Consider the following 27381-nt stretch of genomic DNA (forward strand, 5'->3'; position numbering starts at 1 on the left):
AGAGCATGTCACCAGCACCTATGACCAATAGTAGCGTTAGTTATTGCCTTGTCTTTTTCTTAGTTCTTTGATGGCAGGAGGCCATACCTTATCATTTGAGTCCTTTTAGCCTTTATTCCAGTGCCTTTACAAATTGCAGCATTGTGTATAGTATAAGCTCTGTAAAATCATGTATTCTGGCAAGGCAGAATATATTTTGTTTGGCTTATTTTCTCTCTGAAAAAAAGTATGCTGATTTCCTTTTTTTAATAGTAAAAGACTTTGCTGCAATTTTGGTCAAGTTTATTTAATTTCCTAGACCACTGATTTTTACAGTGACTGATAGATGAATCAACTGTAATACTGAAGCAATGCTGTACTGCCTTATACCTCATCCTTGAAAGTTATGAAAACCGGAACCCCTGAGAAAGGACTTTATTTTTAGGAATATAACAATAGTAAAATCAGTGGTAGTGAGTTCTGCTTGGTTAGCAATATGGTGTTTGCAGAAAACTGACTTTGAGTTCTTTTTACTACTCACAAGAATATGCATATATTTGAATCATAATTCACATGTAATAATTGATTATTAAGCTGTGTCTGGCTACACCTCTTTTTTGGAATGAAGAATATTTTTACTTTGTCTCCTGTGCTAGAGAATAGACTCCGCAGAATTAAGTGTATGACTTTTGGCCATAGCCATATTGTCTTAGAGTTGTCACGGGGGCTTTATTGGCAGATGGACTATACTTAAAAAAAAAAAAAAAGTTAGCTATGGAAATGTGTATGTCTCCAGGCTGTGACATATGAATCATTCCTGGTCTTCATAGCAAGCCTATAATTAGTTCATATACTTATGGTATCTGATGAGTTATTATGTCATTCTTCAAATGTTTTATTCCCAGGTGAAATGAAAGGCATCTATTTCCTATATTCAAAATTGGGCAATTACAAAAATAGCACTGTCCTACTGTGTTCTCACGTGGTGGAAGGGTAAGAGCTCTCTGGGGCTTCTTTTGTGATGGGGCAGACCCCATTCTGGAGAATTCCACTCTCATCCCCTAATCACCTCCCAAAGGCCTTATCTCTTAATATCATTACCTTTGGTGTTAGGATTTTAACATATGAATTGGGGGTGGGTCATAAACATGCAGACTATAGCAGTTGGCAAAATGAAAAGAGAAAAAATGATAATTAGGTGAAAATCTTAAGGTAGAATCACATAAACCAAGTGAAGAGAATATTTAGTAAATGAGGAAGTGCATGAGATGAGAGGTCAAACCAGGTAGAAACTGGTGACTGTCTAGTAAATCAAGTGATCAGGAGTACATTCATTCATTGGCAACTTTGCTAAGAGCAGCAGAATACATATGGAGGATCCATACACAATGTAATGAGCAGTAAATTTCATGACCATCAATGGAAAGGTAACTATGGGGGTGGTTAGGAAGCATTCATGGGAAGAGATAGCACGTGAGAGAACTTTGAATGATTCACTGAACTTCAGTAAGCAGGAGTGTCCTGAGGTTTGAGTGTGGTATGTAAGTTGTCCCAGAAGATAGGATTATTCTTATGAAGTCTGGGCTTTATTTTTCCAATAATGAGGAGGCATTAAAAGGTTGTGGACTAAAACTGGTATTAGTCCAGCAACAGTATTTGCATATAAGAGAAGGGAAGACACTGAAGGCAAAAAAACTGTAGGAGAAGATGGTAGTGTTCCAAGCAAGACATGAAAAGAGCATGACTAGGATCCGGGCAGGGGGGGATGAATGGTTCGAAAGGTACGTTTTGAAACAAACAGAAATAATGCAGTTTACTGAGTAACTGACTAGCTTCAGGGAATTGAAAGTACTGGGAAGTGGCAGTTTGAAGAAAGAATTTTTTATTTAGCAGTGAGAATAGTGATGCATGTCTATGCTATTTATTGGTTTTGTTGCTTATAAAGCAAAAAATATTTTGCAATCTGGGAGGGAAAAGGCACATATTTAATGAACCAAAATTGTATAGTTTTGTTTTGGTGCCTGTAAAATCCATTGTCTGACTCGGCTAGGAGTGACATCTCCATGTGAAAAGGAGTGATTTCTCAGCCCAGCAGGGTCACTGAGGATCCTGGAGGGGAGTGCCCTCACCTGAGTCCACAGAATTTGCGTACTCCCAGCACCCTGGGGAGACAGTAGGTTAACTCATCCAGGCTCTGAAAGGCACTAGGAAAGTGACTAGTATCTTATGGCTCATATTATAATACTTGGGAGACACATTGTTTTTAGTCACCAGGATTGAAGATTAAAGGGGATTTATGAATGTTTTGTATATCCTAGGACTACATGGTTATTTCCTTGCAGAAGCCTAAGTTATAGATATTTGAAGACATATGTTTAGCAGTTACCTGGGGAAAGAATGAACTGTTACTAATTTTGAAATTAATAAGAAGGGGACATTGGAAGATAGTAATGCCCACTATGGGCATAAATAAAATCATACTTTAAGTGACACTAAGAAAATTAACTTTGCCGAGTTTTGTGGGGTTTTTTTCCTCTGTTTCATAGAAAGCAGGATCCTTAATTATCTATGACTATCAGTAAGGTTTTGGAAAAAATTGATTCTTGTCTTGCACAGTAAGGGCTTTGTGATATCTTATTTTTTAGTCCTCACCCAAGGATATGTTTATTGATTTGAGGGGGTCAGGGGGTGACAGAGAGGGAGGGAGAGAAAGAAACATCAGTTGGCTGGCTCCCATGCACGCCGCCACCAGGGATCAAACTTGCAACCTATGTGTGTATCCTGACCAGGAATCAAACCCACAACCTTTCTTTGGTATTTGGGGCAACACTGTAACCACCTGACCTGCCCAGCCAGGGCAGTTTTGGAGTAGCTTTTAAACAAAGCCTAGAATCCATGGCCTGGTTCTTATATGTCAGCTTTAAATATAAATAGGTGGATAAAACCTTGAAACCAGAACTCATAGCCATGAGCCCTCTTCTATAAGACAGGCTTTAAAAAATGTTCTAGTCAGAGGAAGTCCTTATTCCTAGAAATGCAGTTGATCTTGGGACGTTCCTTTAGTAGTGTTCTGATTTAGAGCTCTATGTTTTTGATCTGAGCAGATGTATATCAGACAAATATGTGCCTGGCTGTATATCAGGCAGTTCAATGGCCACATACAGGTTAAGCCTGCAATTATAGAGTTACAACCTGCAAGGTACCTAATGAGATGGATGTAATTTAGAGAGTGGGATTGAAAGGTGAAAAAATTAGAAGGCAAATTAAAATTAAGGGACTTCTTGTTCTTGTGCAGATGTGATATTGTAAACGTATGGTTTCGGTAGAGGATTACCAGTACCGAAAATTAGTTTTAAAAATCAACATATCTTTTTTAAAGATCTTCTAAAATAGCCTAAATAATTAGTAAGTGCTTAAATGTATGATATTTGCTCAGTACTATTCTTGATTTTAAAGGTTGGAAAAGAAGAAAAAGCTTACTTGCTGCTCATTATGACTTTATGGTCCGGCTAGAGAGGCAAGGACTCCTGAGGTAGACACCTATAAAGATGCTACATATAATCTACATAGTTATGGTTTTGGTTATATTTATTCATGGTCATTTGATTCATTTCTTCAACAAAAATGGTGACATCCAGTGGTAGAAGATAGAAAGAAATAGAATTTATATTTCAATGGAGGAGACAGATAATTACATGTAAACCAATAAGCAAGAAAAATTCTGATAGTGCTTAAAACTGTGAAGAAAATAAATGAGGTTGAAGTGATGGAGTGCCTGGGAGTGGGGCAAGGCTGCTAATTTAGACGGGGGGTCTGGGAGACCTCGGTGAGATGGAGGAGTTTGCACTGACCCCTGAAGGGGCAGAGTCATCCGACTGGCCCTGAGGCAGGAACAGGCCAGTGGCTACGCAGCAGAGCAAGTGAAGAACAGGAGGCAGGAGATGAGTCCAAAGGGAGGACAAGGACCCAGATTATGTAAGGTTTGCCCCAGTGGGACTCCTTTGGTGACCATTAAGCAGGAGTTTTAAACTTCTTGCTCTAGCTGCTGGATGGAGAATGTAAGTGCGAGCTGGAGCAGGTCTGCTGAGTAGGCATGTGAGGCTGTGGTCCATCAGGGAAGAGCCCTGGCTAGGGACAAGGCAGGAAGGAGACAGCTAGAATATATACAGCTCTAGTTCTGCAAAATAGAAAATAAACTGGCACAGGTGAATCCTGAAAAGGGAGTGGAAATGCAGTTGAACTTGGAAATATTAATCATGAATTAAACATGAATGTATAGAGAGGAAGCAGTAAGACATTTCTGGGAGATGTGAGGCTGAAAGTGGAGATGGCAGGAATGGGATATAGCCCACTTCTCTGCTACCCAGGGAGAGCAGGACAAGCATAAATTAACCTAAGGTAGTGGTTCTCACACTGGAATCACCTGGAAAACTTTAAAAAATATTGATGTTTGGGTCCCACCCCTGAGGTTCCGATGTACTTGGCACGGTCTGTGGTCTGTTATTGGAGTTTTAAAAAGTTACCAAAGTCACTGTAATGTGCATGTAAGGTTGAAAACCACCGGTGTAAGATCTTCTCGTATAAGTTTTTATAAACTAGGACATCTCGAGTCCAGCAAGGAACAAGTGAAGCAGGCTTCGTGCATGAGTTTGGGAGTAAAGAAAAGCATTGTTTTGAAAAGTATTGTTTTTGAGACTTGCTCAATTGTGAGACTCCCCTGAGTTGTTTTTTTTTTGTTTGTTTTTGTTTTTTGTTTTAGAATACAAATTCCTGGAGCCCTCCTCTGGAGACACCAATTGCCAAGGAATGCTTAGTTTTAGTATGTTCTGCTTATGATGAGGTATAGGTGGGGGAAACATTGCACTGGATAAAAGACTTCAGTCCTTCTAATTTTTGATAAAGAGAATCAAATGAACATATTGGTGGGAATGAATGTCAACCTCGGTTGTCCTAACGGGGGAAACTTGGGGGACCAAGTCAGCTTAAAGCAGTGGTTTACATGTGAGCAGTTGGAACCTTGGGATCAAGAGGTGAAATCAAAGTAGAGGATTGGTCAAAACGAGGTTGGAGATTCTGTGGAATCTCAGCAGGAAAGGTAATTGGGTCTAGATTATAGAGAGCTGTGTGATTTGGCATTCACAGTATTAGGAGGCCAATGAATGTGGTATATTGCTGATATCAGGAATTACCAGTTCCACATGGTGTTCATAACATCCATATGCTGATGAGTGGAAGTTATACAGGTGGATTCATTGGTTCACTTGGCAGAGCATTGTATTTTCAAGGGTTTGATATTATTCTTTAGGGCTGTGATACTGGAGTCACAGTACGAGAGTCCACCATTTCTCAACCTGATACTTGCTGTTATGAGGAAATGAAGTTAGGACTATACTTTTTACCCAGCAAAGATACTGCACATCTTTGTCCCCTAAATGACTGAATCCAAAGAGTGGTTGCTTCTTGTCAGCTCCTAATTTTTTCTTAATAACTCTTTCTTTAGAGAAGTGCTTTAGTTCATATATTCAGCCCTTTTTATTCAGTAGCCATTAGCTATGAACGATGTGGAGAATACAGAGAGAGAGAAGATCTAAGCCCTGCCCATGGATCACCAGACACTACGTAGAGCCATTGAGACCTGATGGCCCAGAGAAAGAAACTGACGTTCGGAGGAGAAAGAGGGTGATTATTTTGCTTTAGAGAATAGGACTTTTGAAAGTTTTTTTGGAGGAAGTTGCTGACCTTGAAGGATGGGTAGGATTTAGAAAGCTATGGATATTTCAGGCAAGAGGGAACAGTGTAAAGGACAGACTCAGGAATCTACTGGCAAGTGGTTTAACTTGACTGTGGCATATAGAGGATGAAGTAGTGTTCTGGAAAGTCAGATGAAAAACTAGGTTGGAGCTTATTAAGAGGTGTGACAGCCAGTGGAAAATGTACTTTATTCTGTAGGCAGCAAGGAACCTTTGGAGATTGTCCAGCAGAAAATAGAAGGGAAATGAACATTTATTGGGTGTTTGCTAGGCATGTGCCAAGCAGTATGCTTTCTGAAACTGATTTCTTTAGGTGACCTGAGAGGTAGGTTAGTTAGGCAGAGTAAATGGATAGTCATATTCAGGATTGTTTGGAAGAGGAAGGAGACTGGAGTTAAGATTGTCGTAGCCCAGGTCTTACATGTAATTATCTTGAAATGGAAAAAAAGAGGTGCTATAAAGTGATTTTTATTTATTGAGTAAATATTCATTAAGCTCTTATGCAGTATTCTAGGCTCTGGGATATGGCAGTAAACCATGGAGTGAACATTCTTGTGCATGAGACAGATTATACCAGAAGGAAAAGATCAGGCAGTGAAAAGTGAAATTCAGAGAATTAAAGCAGGAAGATGTGGCAAAGGTTATTCTGGTGGCTTCTTTAAATTGGGCGGTCAGGGAAGACCTCTCTGAAAAAGTGATATTTAAACAGACATTTGAATGATAATGAGGAACAAGCCTGGAGAAAAATCAGGGTTGAGGGTGTGGAGAGCATCCCAGACAGAGGGAATGTTTATTACAAAGGCCCCAAAAATGAGACTAAATTTAGTAGATCCAAAGATCAGAAGAATGAGGCAGGATTAATATTGTTTGTCAATGGGATCTATATGGGATCAACAAAGAAGTCAAAGTTGGCACTTAGGTTTCAGGTGTTCAAAATGAAGGGCAGTAGTGCTGTTACTTGGAAATTGGGCCAAATTTAAGTGAAGGATGTGATTTCTTTTGGACATAAGAGGTTTTAAGTGCTGGGATCAAATCATGTTGAGCTATCTAGGAACTTGAGCTTGGGAAAGAAGGTAGGATTGGAGATAGACATTTGAGAGTCAGCTACTTAAAGGAATTCTTTGAGCCTGTAAGAAGGGTGGGGACATCCAGGAAGCTGGAAGAGGAGAAGAAAGCCAAAGGCACAATGATGAAGAATGTTTAAATTGGCAACCTAGTGGATAGCTTGGGAGAGAGATGGGGATAAGTAGAAAAGTTTAGAGTTTGAGCACCTGAAAGCAGGAGGAATTGTACAGTCACATAGTCCTGAACCAAGCTGACAAATACAAAAACAAATACACTATTTTATTTTTTAAACCTCAGGCAACAAAGATAATTCAGCTAAGATATATTCCATTAGCTTATAATTTCATGCATTTGACATTGCTGTCTCACTTGGTGTATTCAAAGTTAGAATTGTGATGCAGGCTTCTAGAGTGGTATTAAATAAAACTTCAAAATTTTTGGTCAGCATTTCTCAGTATGCTTCGCAATAGGCTAAATTATATCCTTCCAGGTGCAGAATACATTTGCTTTAAAGTGAAACACTCTTTTCAGATGAACTGTGTAGTAATTTAAAATATCCTAAAATACCAATTCAAAAGAACCTCTGCACCCCAGTGTTCATAACAGCACAATTTACAATAGCCAAGGGCTGGAAACAGCCTAAATGCCCATCAGTAAAGGAGTGGATGAAAAAACTGTGGTACATTTACACAATGGAATACTGCACAGCAGAAAGAAGGAAAGAGCTACTACCCTTGACAACAGCATTATGCTAAGCAAAATAAGCCAGGGGGTGAAAGACAAATACCGTATGATCTCACCTGTAAGTGGAACCTAATCAACAAAACAAACAAGCAAGGAAAATGTAACCAGCAACATTGAAAGGAAAGAAAAAACCAACAGGAACAAGAGGGAAGGAGGGAGGGGAGTAACTGGGAAGAGAAAGGGAAGGGTCAAGTCAAGGAACTTGTATAAAGGACCCAAGGACAAAGCCAAAGTGGAGAAGGATTGAGGGTAGGAAGTGGGCGTGGGTGGGGCAGGGGAAAGTGGTAGGGGGAAAAGGGAGACAAGTTTATTTGAACAATTAAAAAAACAAAACAAAACAAAGAGATTTGAAGATGGTTTGCTGCTAGCTCTGAAGATGGGGAAAGGTCCACAAGTCAAGGAAGGTGGTTCCCTCTAGAAGTGGGACAAGGCCAGGGAACAAATTCTCCTCTAGAGCCTCCAGAAAGTATGCAGCCCTGCCAACCCATTTGGGACATCTGACCTGTAGAACTGTAAGGTAATAAATTTGTGTGGTCTTAAAAAAATAAAATAAAATAAAATAAAATATAAAATTGCATTTCCTGTTTGACCACCAGGTGGCGTAAACATTACTTTTAAATTGTTCTGTTTATCAGTGCATATGATTATCATTAATGCTAAGAAATCATAGTTGGTAGTAACAAATTTTATATGCCTGTGATGACATTTCAGTGAATTGAAGAGATGCTATTTGATTTCATTTTTTGTTAAAATATAATACAACCAATATTTAGACCACCAGCCATGTAGAAACAGGCATCAGGCAAAAGAAACACCCAGAGTAGTAACTCTGTGTCTGCCCTTACAAATTTCTCCATTCCAATGGGGAGTTACTAATTCATTCCAAACAGGTTAATGGAAGCATTTACTGAGGTATATGTAAGGTACAAGGTGACCCAGACAGAGTGAGATTTCTTCTGCTCTGGGCCGAACAGGGGAGGTTTCACGGAATTTGAAGCAGTGTTTGAAGAATCAGTCCATCTCTGAATTACAGTATAAGAACATTCCAGACAGTAGGAACAACTTGAGCATATGCATAGTTGTGTGAATTAGTATTGTATGTTTTGGCAAATGGTCACAATTTAATATTACTTTTATGGCAATAAGAGTGAGGATGGAGGCACTAGAAAAGTAGACAGGGGACACATAGTGAAATTTGTGGGCTAAGCTGAGGATCTTGGAGGACTTATATCTTTTAGCTAAGGGAAGATTTTGGAAGGTTTTAAGGATGGCAATCCTGTGATCAGACTAGCATTTTAACGGGGTGACTCTAGGGCCAGTTCACAATGTGGCCTAGAAGATGACAGTTAGGTGAGGGAATTAAGGGTATTGCAGTAAGCAGAGCAAGAGATGGTAATGGTGTGAACTAAAGTGGTGGAAAGAACTAGAGAAAGACAGATTCAGACATGTGTAATGGTTATTGATTTTATGTGTCAACTTGCCTGGACCACCTGTTGCCCAGATATTTGGTCAAAAATTGCTCTAGATGTGTCTGTGAGGGTATTTTTGGACGGGATTAAAGTTTGAGTAGACTGAGTAAAGAAGATTGCCCTCCCTAATGTGGATGGGCCTCATGTAAACAGTTGAACAAAAAGGCTGAATAAGAGTGAATTCTTTCTTTCTGACTGCCTTTGAGCTGGGACATTGGTCTTTTCCTGCCTTTGGACTTAAACTGAAGCATTGGTTCTTCTTGGAGCTCAAGTCTACTAGCCTTCAGACTGGAACTTATATTCTCAGAGCTCCTGGTTCTTGGGCTTTATAGTTGGACAGGAGCCACACTGTTGGCTCTCCTAGGTCTCCAGCCTGCTGACTGTAGATCTTGGGACATCTAAGTGTTCATAATCACATGAGCCAATTTCTTAAAGGAAACACCTCTGTGTGTGTGTGTGTGTGTGTGTGTGTTTATGTGTTCTGTTTCTCTGGAGAGTCCTGACTAATACCTGTGTCAAAGGTAGAATCAGCATAACATGGCATTTCACTGTATGTGCATGATAGAATAGAGAAAGCCGAGGATGATCCCTCACCCCAGGCCTGGTGACTGGAGAAACAGTGCTGCTCTCAGCTGAGATAGGCAACATATAAGACAAAGATGAATTGTTTATGTGTGCCATGCATGAAGATTTGTTTAGTTTTATAAGCACAGCATGAAGTTTGTGGGACCTTTAGGGTATACAGAAAAAGATGCCTTTTAGACAGTTGTTTTTATAGGTTTAGTTTTATAAGTGAATAGGGACTATAGAAATGGATGACAAAAGGCATCAAAAACTGATGTGGATGTGAATATTTGAGGGGCAGCAGAAAATAAATTTGCCATAGATTCAGGGGCAGGCATTTTTAGGGCAGGTGTGTGGCAGGAGGGCAGCAGATCTACGATGTTTTGTTGAGTATACTGGAGATTCACTCTGCAGTATAAATGGGGTTAAGATGGAACTGAAAGAAAATTAAAGTGTGAAGTTCTCAGTAAAGTGGAACTGAATGTCTATGGAATCCAATGTATAAGAGGGACTATAGGATATATTAGACAGAATCAGTAATTCTATTTCATGTATTTTATATGTAATTTCATACTTTAGCATAATTTAGATTCTTCATGCCTATAATCATTTAATGGCAATAGATAATATGGGGTGGTGCAAAAGTAGGTTTACACACAGGGGTGTCCAGCCTTTTGGTGTCTCTGGGCCACATTGGAAGAAGAAGAGTTGTCTTGGGCCACACATTAAATACATTGTAACATGTAATTACAAAAAAATCCCATAATGTTTTAAGTAAATTTACAACTTTGTGTCGGGCCACATTCATAGCCATCCTGAGCCGCACGCAGGTTGGACACCCCTGGGGGAGTTTGAGCATCTAATGCAGGTTGTGCTGGACTGGAATGTGTGTGTAGTTTATCTCTTTTAAATCTAATGGCAAACATGTTAGATAATATCCAGTGACTTGGAAAGAAATTACTGTCCTCAGTCCTTTCAGTCCTTTAATAAGAAGGTAAAAGCAGCAGCATCATTTGACTTCTTCTTCATGTTAATCCCTCTTGGAAACCAAACCAAACCAAACCAAAACAAAACAAAACAAAACAAAACCAAGAATTGCAGAACATTGCAGCAGCATGGCTCTTAATTTCTCTCTGGGTATGACGCTTTGTTATTCATGCTTTGAGATTTAGGATTAGAAAAGGCATCTAAGCAAATGAGTAGAAGAATCTGATTATAGTTTCTAAGACTCATTTAAAGAGACAGGAATATATTACTGTCCTTTTCCATGCCATATATTACTCAAATAAGTTTGGATATTTAAAAATTGTGTTTGTATGAATAAATATATTATTAATGACTATTGTAGAGATTATAGAAGTGTTGGTTTCCAACACAAGTGGTGTTTGCCATTCTTCAAAGTTTGTATCACTGAGAACAAATTGGAGGGGAAATAAATTGGTTATTTGTTAAAAGAGGTAGTAGATGCTATAAAAAGCATGTTATTGGCAATTTGTTAGCAAGTATTCTTAAACCTTTTGAATGAATTGCAGTAACCATATTCTTTCTGTCTATATGTATCCTGTTGTCTTTCTTATCTATTTATAAAACTGTTATGGTTTAGTATGCATTGCAAAGGAGTTGGTCCTGAGTCATAATGAATATTAAAGGATGAAGAAGATCTGTCACAGCCAGCAGCAAGTTGCAGTACTAAGTGTTTCTTCCGATAAGGTATCTTCTACAGATGATATTATTCAGTGAACTGATCACAAAGATTACAAGAGACAGGACTCCTGCCATTCAGGAGCTCATGAACAAGTGGACAACATATAGAAATAGATGAATACTGTAATGGAAATGTACAGATGCTGATATGGAAACACACAGGCTTCTTTTCTGTGGTTAGAACATGATTGGACTTGGAACTGAAGAATTGGTTTCACTTGCTCACTGTGTGGCTTTTATCACGCCTCTTAATCAAGCTGAGCCTGCATTTTGTTACCGGTAATAACATATCTTCCAGGGTTGTTGGGTGCAACAATTGAATTATGTGACGAAACTACTTTGTAAGGTGAAATATGAATATTAGATTCTTCTATTCAATTGAAAGGGCAACTTGAATACTGTAAGCCATGTTGTATATAATCTCAGCGTGGTTCTTTTGTAGAGTTTATGCATTCCTTTAGGGAACCAAGAGTCGATTCTTCTCTTTGTGGTTTTACACTGTGGCATCACCAACATAATGCCCTCACTACTCTTTCCTGAGGGTCCAGAAACAGGGGAGCCAGGGACCATGGTGGTTGGTTTTGAGTATTCCTCTCCCTGGAGCATATGGATGGATGAAACTTCTCCCTTCAAATCTGTCCCCATCAGCACACAGAGGAGATGAGATGGCGTGGCTGTGACTTGCCCAAAGGCACACCAGTGAGGAGTGAAAAGCAGAAACTAGAAGGCAGCTTTTTGCTTTCCAGTTTAATAGTTGGTAGAATTTATTTTTATGAGTCTTTCTTAAAATCATCAACCATGAAATTCAGCTTACATTGATGAAAAATTGAGTAGGTTAATGAAACATTTAAATTTGTGTTCATGTTCTTAGTGGAGCACCATTTTGAATTAAGCAAAAAAACCCAACTCAAGAACATGGACAACAATGTAGCGGTTGCAGGGGAGAGGGGAAGGGGTGCGTGGAGGTGGAAGAGGGTACAGGGGACATAAATGGTGATGGAAAAAGATAAAGAAAAATAACATTTTTAGAAAATGTAATCTACCTGAATAATTACCATAGTAATCCCCTCCCACTTTTGTGAAGCGTAAAATGGATGTGGTGAGAAGTCATTTCAAATGTTTATCCTTGCTTATAAGAAAAAGAAACTGCCAGCTGGTTTAAAATGGGACGGCTGTCTGCCTGTTTTGGTACAGAAATAGCTGCACACAGTTAGGGACTTTGCTGATAGTTCACTGCTCTGGGTACCACCACATTTTTTAACTTAAGTGCATTACTGCCAAACATGAAGTACAGATAGTGTAGTGATAATTAGCAAGCACACATTTGCACATCTGCAGTGATTATAGTAGGCAGTTCTTAATTGAATGAACTCTAAATTAAAGCTCAATTCTCTGATTTTGCCTTATCAGTTTTTAATTTTACGACAAGACAAAAGAGCAGCAAATTAGATAGATTTACAAATATATAGCAGTGAGGGTAGAAAATGTTATTTTCATCATTATTCTTACGTCCTGCTCAGTTAGTGTTCCCCTGTCTCTAGCTTTAAAAATATATATAGAACTTTTTAGGTGAGATATCCTTTAACTTCCTATATGACAGTGCCATTTTTGTTTCCTGTCCCTACGCATTCTCATCATCTTTCTCTCAGCTTTTGAGGGGAAAAAAAGTACTTCCACATCAGTAAGCACAATGCATCCACTGGGACCCTTGACTCATTCTCCTGCCTTCTCTAGGGCCATGCCCACCTGGCATTTTTATTTTTTCTCATATTTGCAACACTTGCTTCTCTATTGTTTTTTCTCTTCTGAGCCTATAATTGCTCATGGTTCTCCTAATTTGTCACACTGCATTTGCCTTCAGTTACTCTTCAGTTTGTACTCTGCTGATCCAAGTCCTCAGAAGTGTTACTGTTCTTCCCTTGCTTTCTGCCCATTAACTCTTTAGTCCATTGCAGTCTGACCTCTGTCCACCACCCTGACCAACCAAAGCTGCTATGGATACAATCACTGGTGATTTTCTAATCACTAATTCCAACATGTTTTTTCCAGCTCTTTATTTTCTTGGACTTCTCTGTTGCATGTAATTCTCCTCAACACTGCTCCCTTGGCTTCCATGACACTATCATTTTTATTCTTCTTGTACTTCTTTAATTGTTCTGTCTTCTTGATGATGATCTTTTTCTCTATTCAACCCTCAAATTAGGATACTCCTTAGCGTCCCTCTTTGACCCCTTGTTCTAGTCACAGCTTGTCCTCCTCCCAAATGTTAATAACCATTTTTATTACTTCAGATACTACCTACACACTGATAACTCCTAAAATGTATTTTTAGTCTAGAACCAGTCTCCACTCTTAGTTTCATGTGGCCAATTTCCAGGTGAACATCTTTGCCTAGATTTCTACCAGTTGCTTCAGTTTACATGACCAAACCTGAATTTCTCATAGATTCTTCTAAGCCAGTTATTTTGTCTGTATTTTTACCATTTCAGTTGGTAAGACCCAGTCACTTAAGTTAGAACCACAGGATACATATATGCCTTTTACTTCATTGCCCATATCTAGTCAAGTCATCTGGCTTCCAGATTGTATTTTGATGTGTTGGATTTATTTCCCTGGTCAACCCCTTCCTTCCCTTCCACTGCTACTGCTTGGTTCATTTCTCTCATTAGCTCTTACTGGGACTAACAGAGGTGACTTCTAGCTGATTTTTTAGTGTCTTACTATGTTCTCCTCCAATCTGCTTTTCATATAGCCAACAGAGTGATCTATGAAATGAAAATAAGACCATTTCACTTTCCTGCATTACACTGTTCAGTGCCTCTTTCCAACTTCTATTGCTGACAGGAATATTTCTCCAATTTAGTTTTATAGATATTTGCATGTGTGAATGTTCAATGAGAATTTTTCAATTTGTGTGTATATTTTCACAACCAACCTTATTTGTTACTGCTGGAATCTCTGTCAAAGAATAACCTAAATTTACTAGGTCAAGCCTTAATTGCAGTATTTCTCTGGCAATGAGAAGATTCTAGTGGTAAAAGAAAGAGTATCAAGAATCTATAGATAGAGTGATAATTATAAGTTCACATACTCATATAAATTGTTTATTTTTGTTTATATGTACATGTGTGGGTGTATATAATTTTTCCAAAGTGATCTTGCATTATTCAAATTTAAATTACACTCACTCTGCACTCTACTTGTAAACTAGGGTCCTTAATACCTCTTTTAAGATCCTTTATGACCTTTCCTTTACGTATTTCTCCATCTTAATTTCTTGCCTTATATTTTTTTGTAAAATGAATGTAAAATTACTGTGGATCCTTGTATACACACTGCTTTCTTTTTCTTGTTAAGCCTGTGCTTTTGTGCCTGTCCCCTTGGCATATGAAATTCTCCGTCTTCCTCCATTCCCCTAACTTTTAACTTTGAATTTCTACTTATGTTTTATAAGTTAGTTCCACCATCGCCTCTTCCAGAATGCATTAAGCTAACCAGGGTCCTCCCTTTTTCATAGTGCCCTGGGCAAATGTCTTTCTAGATACACCTTATTCCTTTGCTGGAATCTTTACTAGATGTACCAGATAGCAGCCTCCTTCAGGTTTTGTGGTTTCCCCTCTGTACCTTTCAAGCATGGCACATAATTGAATGAGATATAGCAATACAGGTGGATCACCTTTGCTTTCTACCAGTCTAGATAAAAACCTTTTCTACAGTAAGCTTAAGCAGTTACTTTCAGTTTTTCATCTATTCATTTTTTATACTACTGTTTTAAAATGTTTAATACATATCTACATGCTTCATTTAGCACTCTGAGTTAGAAAAGGCAATGTCTAGTTTTTATATGAAAATATTTTAGCTACAGAAATATCATACTTGTATTTTTTTCTATTTCAGGAGACTCATCTTCCCAGTTACAGGCTCAGGAACCAGGAACTTCTGAAAATACATTAACTGTGCTGGAAGATTCTGGGTGTGATTTATCAAATGAGCAGAGGACTGAACCCACAGAGATGTCACAGGATTTTGTGGAGAGCTGCACCCCCACACCCTTTCCATCATTGCCCATTGGGAAAAAACATTGTGCGACTTTGGAAAATCCTTTGTCTTCTCACATGCAATTCTTGCATCGTCTGCTTGAGCTGAAGAGCTGGACAGAATCAGGGAGTCTCAAAACAAACTTAAGCCACTTTGAAAACAACTCTTCGACGGTATCTGATTCTGTTTTTCAGTTGCTAGATGGCCTGATCACTTTTTATCGTGAACCCAAATTTCCTTTTTCAAGCTTTTGGACAGAAGCTGTTGATACTTTAGCTAGACTGATCAGTGATTGTGACTTATCTAATCATATTCTTAAAAAGTGTTCCAAGAAGTTGAAAGAATTGGAGGAAACCCTACTGCAGATTATTTTAAGGAATAGCCGTATAAATCGGGTAAGTAATAAATCTCTTCTATTTATGAAATAATATGTCTCTAATTTTGGTGAACATTCCTATTGGATTATGCCTGTTGCTGTCCTGTAGCCTTGTGGCTCAGAGTATTTAGTTGGAACTTTTGCAGCTATTACCTATTGTCATATCCCCACCTCTGGCCTCTGATTGCTACAGTATTATTCTCTACATGGATGCCTAGGCTTCATGTTTGTGCCTTTTACCTTCTCCGTTCTTTATCTGCATCCCTGAATTATTCTTTTATGTTTTATCCCCCCTATATTTATTTCCTATTGCTCAAAAAGTCTCAGTATTTTCCAAAAAACCAGTAACATTGATAGTTTCCTAGCCTATGACTTCTGTGAGTGTTAAATTCCTCATAATGGAATTTCTGTTTTTTGTTTTTTTTCTTTTTCTGATATTGACTGGCAGATGCCTGGAAGTCAAAGAATATTTTTCTCTTCTTTTAGAATGTCTCGTGTAAGTGGCATGATACCATATGGATCCTCTGCAGTCATGGGTTAATTGAATAAATAGCTAAGGAACACGTAATATATGGCTTTGTTATAGTTTTTTACTTATTTGTTTAACATTGCTTAGAAAGGTTGACTCAGGGATTCTTTTTTTCACAAGTGACATTGAGGTAGCCTGAGGTTGTTTTATTGTTTAGCTCTTGAGATATAATCGAGTCTTTTTGTATTACTTTCTGTTTTCCTCATTAGCTGACCTTTTAGGAAACTCCAAATGCCTTTGCATTTTAATCCTTTTTAAATAATTTTTTAATCCTCACCTGAGGAGAGCTCGTTTTCATTCCATTTACAGAGGGAGGGAGGGAAGGATGGAGGGGGGGTGGAGAGAGGGAGAAAGCAACATCTATGTGAGAAAGAAGCATCAATTGGCTGCCTCCCATATATGCCCTGACCAGGGATCAAACCTGCAACCTAGCTAGGTGCCCTGACAGGGATTCAAACCCAAAACGCTTTGATTATGGGACAGTGCTCCAACTAACTGAGCCACACTGGCCAGGGGCATTTTATTTCTTTTTAATTGACTACTAAAAATATCACAGAGGAAACTAAAAGGTCTAACTTATTAACTGCGTTTCACTATAGGAGAAGTGTTGTTGGACTTTGTTCCTTTTGATGTATCATTGTCAAGTGTTTGCCCTCAGGCCATTATCTATTGCTCAGAGTTTTTGTACAGTGTGGGCTTTACTTGAATTTTCAATTCCCTGACAAAATTTTGAACTAATAACCTAATTTGTTGCACAAACATCTGTTCTTTCCTTCTCTCTTAAGGTATCATTTGATCAGTATTTTAGAAAACTTTATGATTAACCTTTTGGCAGTTGTGAAAGAGTGAATTTTCTGTCTGGGAAACTGATTTTTTTTTTCTAGCTGATATGGTCAATTATATTTCTATAGTAATATCTGATATGTATAATGTTTCTTAGAAATTAATAAATATTTCAGATACTTAATATTCCTTAATTTCTTTTTGCTTATTTTTACTTTATTCTTTTATAGCTATTTTCAACAGGTTTTGTGTGACTTGGAACCTTTCAGAGGGTCACATTTATTTTCCTTACCATTTATCAGATGATGCAAATATGTTTTCCATCTAGTCTTTTACTTAAGGACTGGACTACACAAGGGTAGCCGTGGGAATTCTATGGAAGTAAGGGAGTGTATAGAAGAAATTTCTGATGGTATAGAGGGGTCTGAAGTATAGGTCAGTAACATCTGCGATTGCACAAGCTATTGTTGAGTAGTTGGTCAGCAGTGGAAGAGTAAGTACATTAATGGCTTTGCTGTTTTCTTGGAGAGGTGATTTTTGCATGTAGAAAGAGAACTACAAACTAGTGCATTGGACCTACGCTTATGATGATGACTCATAAATAGGTTTTAATTACATTCTCTCTGGATTTTTGCTCCTTTCCAGCAAAAGCATCTGAAACTAAGTCATTCAAACTTTTGTCATTGCTGTCACCATCACCATCATCCCCCATATATGTTCATAAAGCTTCTTTATTAGAAAAATTGAATAATGGTTGCTCTTTATAAATGATTTCTGTTTTCTAGCTTTCCTTGTGTAATAAGCAAAGTTTCAAGAAAGAATATATTCTGACATGAAATATAGGATAGCTCCTATTATTGCATTTTTATTGATTCTATTCTTGATTGATTAAAACAAAATAGCATAGTTTAGAGAGAGTATACTTCTTTGGAAAAACCTGTTTCCATAGATTGGAAGTGTTTAATTAAATTATACTGCTTAAAAATTTGAGCCCTGGTGTTGATTTCGTTAGTGACCTTACGTTTGTGCAATGTGACAGGAAAAGGTGTGAGTGAATACGTTAATATTCTGACAGGTATCATATATTTGTCATTCCCAAATAGCCAGGTTTAAACAAAATATAAATCTCCAGCCACATTCTCAATACATTTAGTTGTAAAATTCTTCTGACCCTGCTTAGTTTTTCTTTAATGAACAATAAGAACTTGGTGTTTTTCAAAATTTTGAGGTCATTGTGAATATCAGTTATGTTAGGGCTATATATATTCAAGAAATAGGAAGATTGAAACAAGATACCCTGGAATTATTGTTTTAAATAATTCCCTGATATTAACTCTGTTGAAATTATTAGTAAGTTTAGGGAAAAATATGTGATTTTTGAATTTTCAGGTTTGTATAAATCCTATTAATTTTGTGTTATTTTGGGAACTTTACATTTATTTAATAACAAATTTTTTTAGGAATTGTTATTTTAGATGTATGTCTGTACAGATGTTATCCTTTATCCATACTTTTGCTTTCTATGATTTCAGTTGTCATCAGCCATTGTCTAACAATATTAAATGGAAAATTTTAGAAATAAACAGTTCATAAATTTTAAATGTGACACTGTTCTGAGTAGTGTGATGAAAACTCGCCCCTTCCAGGATTTGAATCATTCTTTTGTCCAGCATATTCACATTGTACTGCCTACCTGCCTATTAGTCACTTAGTAGCCATCTGGGTTATCAGATCCACTGCCCTGGTATTGCAGTGTTTGTGTTCAAGTAATCCTTATCGTAGCCTAACACAAGGTCAGTATGCCTACGTCATTGTCCTAATGTCATCTCATCACGTAGGCATTGTATCATCTCACATCATCACAGGAAGAAGGGTAAGTACGGTGCAGGAAGAGAGAGAGGGGAACCACATTTACATAACTTTTATTACAGCGTATTGTTATAATTGTTCTATTTTATTATTGTTGCTAACCTTTTACTGTGCTTAATTTATAAATTGAACTTTATTATGTATATATAGGAAGAAACATAGTATATATAGAGATCAGTACTATTCATGGTTTCCCGCATTCACTGGGGGACTTGGGACCAATTTCCTGTGGAAAAGGGAGGACAACTGTATTACATTTTTAGGATAACCATTAGGTGGGACTAGAAGGTATAATGTACAATGACATATTTGACAGATACAGAAGATATCTTGAAACCAGATAGCTTACAAAGGTCTACGCTAGGCCTGCTATAGGGTTCCTGGGGAGCAGCCTGGACGTAACTTGTTTGAGCTGTCCTCTACTGGCAGGCTCTAGTGTAATGTCTTCTGTACCTGCCCGTGTACTTGCTTTGGGCCAGAAATGTTTATTTTTGAGGTATCTATTTGACTGACTGCCTGACCTTTTCTATAATTCCACACCCCAAAAACATGTTGATTTCTGTGACTAGAAAAAGCATGAGCTCTCCCTAGTATTGTACTGCTACCTTTTTTTTTTTTCTTTTTAATGCTTACCTGAGGACATTTTTTCATTAGGTTTAAAGAAGAAGTAGGGGAGAAAGAAAGTGAGAGATACATTGATCAGTTGCCTCTCGCACACACCCCAACCAGGGACCAAACTCGCAGGCCAGGCGTGTGCCCTCGCTGACTGGGAATCAAACCCGTGGCTTTTTGGTTTACAGTATGGTGCTTCAACCAACTGAGCCACACCAGACGGGGCCTGTCCCCTATTTCTTTACAGGCCAGAATACTGTCATAGGAGTTTAATACCAGAATGCTTCTGATTCTATTTAGATTTTGAAAAAGTATCTTTGTCTTAAATTTTCACTTGTTTTGAAAAAATGGGAATGATTATATTGTTAAAAGAAAAAAATCTGTAGTTTAGTTATCATTGAACTTTTAAGTGTTTAACATACATTGCTAAATCTTACAGGCAAATTAGTGAGTTGCTTAGAAAACATTCTCTCCAGGTATCTTATTGTTTAAAATATAAAATAATCCTTGGCGATATTGCGAAATTTATAATGACTACCAAGTAGACATTAAATTAGAATCTTTTGTATGAAGTATAAAGGGAATGGGGGTGCCCCTAATGAAGCCCACATCCTAATTCCTGGAATTCATGAATATGTTGTTACCTGACTGAGGGGTGGGGTGGGGAATTAAGGTTGCTAATTAGCTGACCTGGGGATGAGATTTTCCTGGATTACCCACGTGGGCCCAGTACTCACACAGAGTCCTTATAAGTAAAGAGAGAAGCAGGAGTTTTAGCGGCAAAATGAGGGAGGCATGAAGATGCTCTGCTGCTGGCTTTAAAGATGGAGGAAGGGGCCAATATGCCAAGAAATGCAGGCTGGAAAAGGCAAGGGAATGGATTCTTCTGTAGAGCCTTCACGAGGAACACAGGCCTGCCGGCACTTACATTTTGGCCCAGTGAGACCCACTTCAGACTTCTGACCTATACAACTGTAACTGAATAAATTTTTGGTGTTTGAATCCACTGAGTTTGTGGTAGTATGATATAGCAGCAACAGGAAATAATGTACTGTGTTTATTATTTTATAGTGTCTTAAAATCCATTATCATATATTTGTATAAATAACTCTGTGAGATGGGCATGACTGTCACTCTTATTTCCATTTAGTAGATGAGAAAAATGAGAAAATCAGAGATTTGCCCAAGGCCACCAAGCTAGTTAGCAACACCATGAATACTAGCACCTGTCATTAAGTTGAGTGTGGCAATGCTTTCAGTCTTCATTCTCTCTCCTTACAATCTCAGATTTGTAAAACTGACCTAGATTATGGGATATATGCAGATATTGCTTATATACCGCCCCCCGCCATCCTGTACTGTTTTGGTCTAAATGCTGTCTTCTCCTGCCTGGATTCCTGCATTTGCCTGCTATCAGATTCCTGACTCATCTCATCTTCCTTTAGTCTATCTATTTCATCATTGTCAAAGTGATTAAAAAATGCTGAAAATCCTTCAGTCGCTCCTTATGGAGTTATAAGAAAGTACACATTCTTCACCATAGTCAGTAATGCTCTTCTCTACCTGGCCCCATCCAGTCTTTTTGGCATTATCTTTCTCCATTCTGCCCAAAGCACACTTCATTCTAGTTAGACAGACTTATTTGCAGATTTCCAAGTACTTTTGATTCTGTTCCTCCCCTCTGTGCCTTAGTACCTGTGAGTCCCTTGGCCTAGAATACCCTTCCATCTGGCTATCTCACTATCCTTACAAATTAAACTTTAGGATCAGCTCCTCAAAGAAACCTTCCCTCCCACCTTGCTTCTGTCTTTCTTTTTGCTAATGAAATACCCCTCACATAAATTCATTATAGTACATATCACATTGAACAATAGCTATCGACTTGTTTTTGTTTTTTCCCCATTAAAATCTATTGTCTTTATGGCACATAGCATGCCTTACTCGATTTATGTACTCAGTGCTCAACACGGTCCCTGGTGGTGGGGTTGGGCATCTCCTTATAACCTGGTAGGGGTGGAGATCTAGGCTCCTCACCTGGCCTTTGCTTGCAGGGGTGGAGTAGGCCACAGGGTTTTTTTTTCCTGTGGTGTTTGGCTGCATTAAGGAGGGAGTTCTTTAAAAACTTTATATATTGCTAGGCTGCCTTTTTAATATCCTTTGTTTAGAGAGAGCAGGTTTTCATTATTGTCGTTAATTTTTTTTGATGACGGCTGTCATTTTGAGTTGTTAACTTTTTTAGTTTCAAATATGAGGCACTACTGAATGATATTCTTCAACAAAATGAGCTAGTAAACCAACAAAAAAGACATAAGATGCAGGAAAGTGAAGAACAACAAATGAGAGAAGTTGATCCTGAAAGGCAATTTCAGAATTATAGCTATGCACTAGGCTTAGAAAGCAGCCATTGTGGATTGATATAAATTGGAAGATTCCAGAAGAGACCTTTTATGAAAATGAAGTTGACAGAAGAGTATCAGTAGATATCTTCAGAGCAGATTAAGACAACCTATGAAGAGTATTGGGTGAATTTTTATTAAGTGTGTATTAAGCCAGTGAATAAAACAAGATATTATTAATTACAGGGTAATGTGCAGAAAGGGAAAAACTACATGGTGATCTACGTGTCTTTTCTGTGTGTAGCATTTATGTTGTTACAATAATATAAACATGTAATCACGTATCCAAAATTATGGATGAAAAGTGTGTGTGGGGGCGGGGAGAGAAGAGTAGTTCAGTGCAAAGAAAGATGGTCAAATCCTAAGCTTCCAGTGGTTAGAAAACCAATATTTTTAAAAAGTGTGTTACTTAACCTTTTATGTTTGAGTCATTTTGCTTAGTGTGATATTCTAAAGGTCCACCTATGTTGTTGCAAATGGCAGTATTCCATCTTTTCTTACGGCTGAGTAGTATTCCATTGTAGGTATGTACCACATCTTTATCCAATCACCTGTCAAAGGACATTTGGTTGTTTCCACATCTTGGCCACCATGAGTAATGCTGCAATGAACATAGAGGTACATATATCTTGGCAAATAAGTATTTTCAAATTTTGGGGGTAGGTACCCAGAAGAGGGGTTGCTGGGTCATATGGTAACTCTATTCTTAATTTTTGAGGAACCTCCATACAGTTTTCCATAGTGGCTGTACTTGTTTATATTTCTACCAGCAGTGAATGAGATTTCCTTTTTTCTCCACAACCTCTCCAGAACTTGTGATTACTTGTTTTGTTGATATCAGCCATTCTAACAGGTGTGCGGTGGTATGTCATTGTAGTTTTGATTTGCAGCTCTGTAATAGCTAGTGAAGTTGAGCATCTTTTCATGTACCTGTTGGCCATTTGTATGTCTTCTTAGAAGGAGTGTTTTTCAGGTCCTCTGCCTAATTTTTAATTGGATTGTTTGTGTGGCATTGAATTGTGAGTTCTTTATGTATTTTGGATATTTACCTTTTAGTAAAGCTGTTATTTGCAAATATCTTCTTCCATTCAGTTGGTGGCCTTTTTGTTTTGTTGTCAGTTTTTTTGCTGTGTAGAAGTTTTTTAGTTTGACCTAGTCTCATTAACTTATTTTTGCCTTTACTTCCCTTACCTTTGAGGTCAAACTCATAAATTCTTCTCTAAGACTAAGGTCCATAAGATTAATATCTATCTTTTCTTCTATGTGATTTATTTTTTCTGATATTATATTTAGGTTTTTGATCCATTTTGTGGTATATAAAACTGGAAGCAAGAAACAAATAAACAAGAAAAACAAAATTCATAGATGCAACAGCATGGTTACCAGAGGGAAGGCAAGTGGGGAGGGTAGTCAAATATATGGTGATGGAAGATGATTGACTTTAGGTGGGAGGCACACAGTGCAGTATTCAGATCATGCGTCAGAAATGGACACTGGTGACCTCTGTAGTCTTATTAACTGATGTCACCCCAATAAATTTAATTTTTAAAAAGTTAATGAGAAAAGAAAACATGTATGCTATTTAGAATAAGGCTGGTAGACACTAAAAGACTCAACTAGAAGAATTTCAAATGGGAATAATGGTGGAAGAGTTAGGAACCACCATTGGGATAAATGATATAAAACCACCTGATAATATATGTCTGAAAAATTTTAATTGAAGAAAAAGAAAAATTAAGTATGTTAGAGGGAAAATCCCACAGGATTTAGCTATGCATTCAGTGGAGGGGATGAGGGAGAAATAAGCATCCAACAGTAGTATTCCTAGGTTTCTGGTCACTAACAACTAGGTAACTGAAGAACTAATAGGCTGGGGAACGGGAGAGAGACCAGGGACTTTTCAGACATAGTGAGTTTTATGATGACTGCAAGAAGACTGTAAGATGGATATACAAAGCACAGCAGCCAATGTTATCAATCTGGATCTCAAGGAGAAAACTTCTCTGGAGATATATTTGGCCCTCCTTAGCATATGGAGGTTATGTAAAGCATCACGGGCGGAGAGAAAGGAAGGCCTAGGAGTGAACCCAGAGCAGCACAGACAGATGTTCGTGTGCTCGGGTTATATTATTGCTTGCACATAAACAGCTTGATGTTTTGAATTAATGCTGAGGAAACATAGTATAGATAATTGAAGATAATAATTTAAAATTATATATTTTAAAATACTTTATCATATTTGGATATAATTTTGTGTGAGCTTACAAAAGACAGATGAACCTTTCGGTTGGTCTTTCCATGACTAGTGAGTATGAAAGGATATGACATTTTTACCATAGCTGTCTTTATGTCGTCATTATTTTGCCCCTTTTCAGGATTTTTATCTCTCAATTCTATCAAAATGCTATTTTCATTCTCTTAGGATTCTACCTTTCAGTTCCTTAGTTCTGTACTTTAGTTAAGAAATTGTTAAAAACAGACTACAGAAGAATATGACATTGAGATGACCATAGTTGTTCATTTTTCACACGGGATTCTTAACACTTTCAAACACACACTAATTTATCCCAATGAAGAAATGTCTGTGACTGTTTTGTGTTGACGTGATAGTTATTTATAATTATTTAGGAGTGTCTGGTAGTCAGAGTTTTAGGCAGTAGTCACCTAATAGAGATGTTGCCTAGAAAAGAAAAGGCATTACTGCCTTTTCTTGGGAGGTTGCAAGAAATGGAGACCCCTTCCGATCAACTTAAGAAAAACCAGGTTGTGTAAGGATGAATTCAGACTGGCTTGGCGGGTTGGCCACAGGTGGCTCTGGGCACATGATATTTCCTTTTACCTTCTTATGTTTTCTCTTTTGAAGTTATATAGGTATTAATCCACTGATCAGTTTACTGTTTGAGTTACTGTTTATTTCCTCTCTGTATCATGGCCCTTCAATTCCCTCATGCTTAAAACTAAGCTAAGGGCCTAGCACAGTTCCTAGCATATCATAGTCTAATTGAATTAAATAATTCTACTTCTAATAGAGTTGTATTGAATTGAATAATTGGATTAATGCATGTTCCTTCTGTTAAAAGCGTATATCAAGATCATCATACTGGAATCACCAACATGCTCAGATAAGCCTCCCATATGAAGATTAAATGTATATATAGAACTCATTCTTAAAAGTGAGGTAAATCTTAGTAAAATTAACTTGACAGTAAAATACATATACTGATATTTTCTCACATAATTTAAAATTACTTTTATAAAGCTAGTCAGACATTTCCTTCCCTTTATTTTTCTAATACTTATGATCTGTCCACATCAACGCAGTTAGATTTCTCCAATAATATGTGCCACTCTCCCCCACAGCATGTGAATATTTGCTGCTATCTATGTTAAAACCTTACTATTCAAAATATGGTCCAGGGACCAGTGATGTGACATCATGTGGGAGCTTATTAGAAACGTAGAATCTCAAATCCCAACCCAGATCTGAAGAGCCTGATTCTGTATTTTTACAAGATACCTGAGTAATTCAGATACACATTAAAGTTTGAGAAGTACTGCACTAAAAGACAAATTTTGATTCTAACTCTCCATAGTAAGGCTTACATTTATTGAATTCTTAATAAGTGATTTTCATAGATTGTTTTAGTTAATCCTTATAACATCCCAGGAAAGGTATTTTTATTATCCTTATTTTACAGATGGATAAATGAGACATAAAGAGGTGAATAACTTTCCCATAAGCGTGGTTTATCAGAACCTGGATCTAACCTGCATAGTCTTACTCAAGACGCTCTGTTCTTCAAAAAGGCAGTAGCTGCCTTCCCAAAGCTGTGGTTTCCATAACCCCAGCTCCCAGAAGCCCAGTGTTGTGTGGTACAGTGTCTGTCCTTTAAACTCAGACAATCTTTCTTCCCCATACCCTAACTGGACAAGTATTTGAGAAGAATATTCACCTTCTCTCTGTCCTGGAGGATTTTAGAATGAACTTATATGCATGGATTGCCTACCTGTCCTGAGTCAGCCCTGAAGAGATACAGGACACTGGAGAAGACACAGAATGGAGGCAGGTGTGGGGGGATATTATGAATATGGTCTAGAATCTGACATTTATATTTCCCTTGGGGAGTAAAAGTCAAACTATTGGGTAGAGTAAAGGGAAAGATGAGAGAAGAAAAGAGAGCCTGAATCCTTTTTGGCATAGGAACCCTAAAGCAATGAAACTAGATGAATCCTTAGTATCAGGTTAAGACATCATGTGATTTTACACATAAGGAAAAGGATCTCCATCTCAGAAAAATATTTTACTCATCTACTCAGGAGTTTAAAGCAGCCCTGGCTGGTGTGGCTCAGTGGATTGAGTGCCGGCCTGCAAACCAACAAGTCGCATTTGGATTCCCAGTTAGGGCACATGTCTGGGTTGCAGGCCAGGTCCCCAGTAGGGGGCGCACAAGAGGCAACCACACGTTGATGTTTCCCTCTTTCTCCCTCCCTTCCCCTCTCTCTAAAAAAATAAATAAAATATTTAAAGCAGCTTTGTTATAAAATAACTGCACATACTTAAAATACACAGTTTGACAAAGTTTCCTCTACTCATTTTTCTCTGAAATTCTTTTCATAGGAGGCAAACACTCTTACTCCACAAAATGTGAAAATGAAAGTGGGAGAGTTTACACCATTGTGATTGAGATTTTGGCCAAGTGATATTGAACTTTGTTCTGTTTTGATAAAGGAAGAGGTCAGGGAGTCACAAGCTGCCTTCAAGGGGCAAGGGGAGTGTACATCTGAGATTGGAATACGGGAAGATTGGACCGCTTCTGTAATCTCACAGTTTTAGTATGTTTATTATTATCTATCAACAAAATGGTTGTTGACTATAGCTTAGAATCATGGCCATTGCCCAAACATGCATTGCAAATAAAAGTAACAGATTAAATACAAGTTTTGAATGAATAACTTACTGAACATAGGTACAATTGCTTATACTTTTAATCAAAGGTCTAGAACTTCAAATTTATAGTAGTCTTTGGCTGAGTAAGTATAACACATGTAGTGCTTTAGAAAGCTGCCATTTATATTGACTATATATCTTTTCGGGCATTTTCTTGAAATTTGACAGGGATCATTATAGTTCTTTGTAAATCTATTGTTTTTTTCCCCCACTCCCTGTATTGTCAGTTGCAGCTATGTTTAGCCCTCTGCAGTTTCAAGGGAAACTATGGTACACATATGTCCTGGAAGTAGAAGAATTGAGCATCCCTACACATTCCAGCGATCACTGCCTGGAACAGAGGGACTCCCCCTACCATTTCCTAACATTCACAGAACAATGAATGTAGGCTCATCTAAGTGAAGGAATTCAATTGTATGAATTTGGGTGCAAGTGAGCATATACAGTCTTACTTATATGCTTAGTCTGTGACAGGTGTATACCTAAGGGTATATAAGGGGCAAATGGCAAAATATTTTAAAATATACCTTCCTTCATGATAAACAGCTTTTTTTA

The 27381-nt window shown here is 37.8% G+C and overlaps 1 protein-coding gene across 1 annotated transcript in view; it reads left to right on the forward strand.

Annotated features, from left to right (window-relative positions):
* Positions 1 to 27381, forward strand: part of MEI4 (meiotic double-stranded break formation protein 4) — a 128164-nt gene that overhangs the window by 11385 nt on the left and 89398 nt on the right. The window contains exon 2 of the mRNA XM_054568843.1: positions 15173 to 15708. Coding sequence (XP_054424818.1) covers positions 15173 to 15708 — 536 coding nt within the window. The remainder of the gene's footprint in view (positions 1 to 15172; positions 15709 to 27381) is intronic.

This window comes from Pteronotus mesoamericanus, unplaced genomic scaffold (genome assembly GCF_021234165.1).
Source record: "Pteronotus mesoamericanus isolate MK-2021 breed Mesoamerican mustached bat unplaced genomic scaffold, CSHL_Meso_final contig_20, whole genome shotgun sequence".
Lineage (NCBI taxonomy): Eukaryota > Metazoa > Chordata > Mammalia > Chiroptera > Mormoopidae > Pteronotus > Pteronotus mesoamericanus.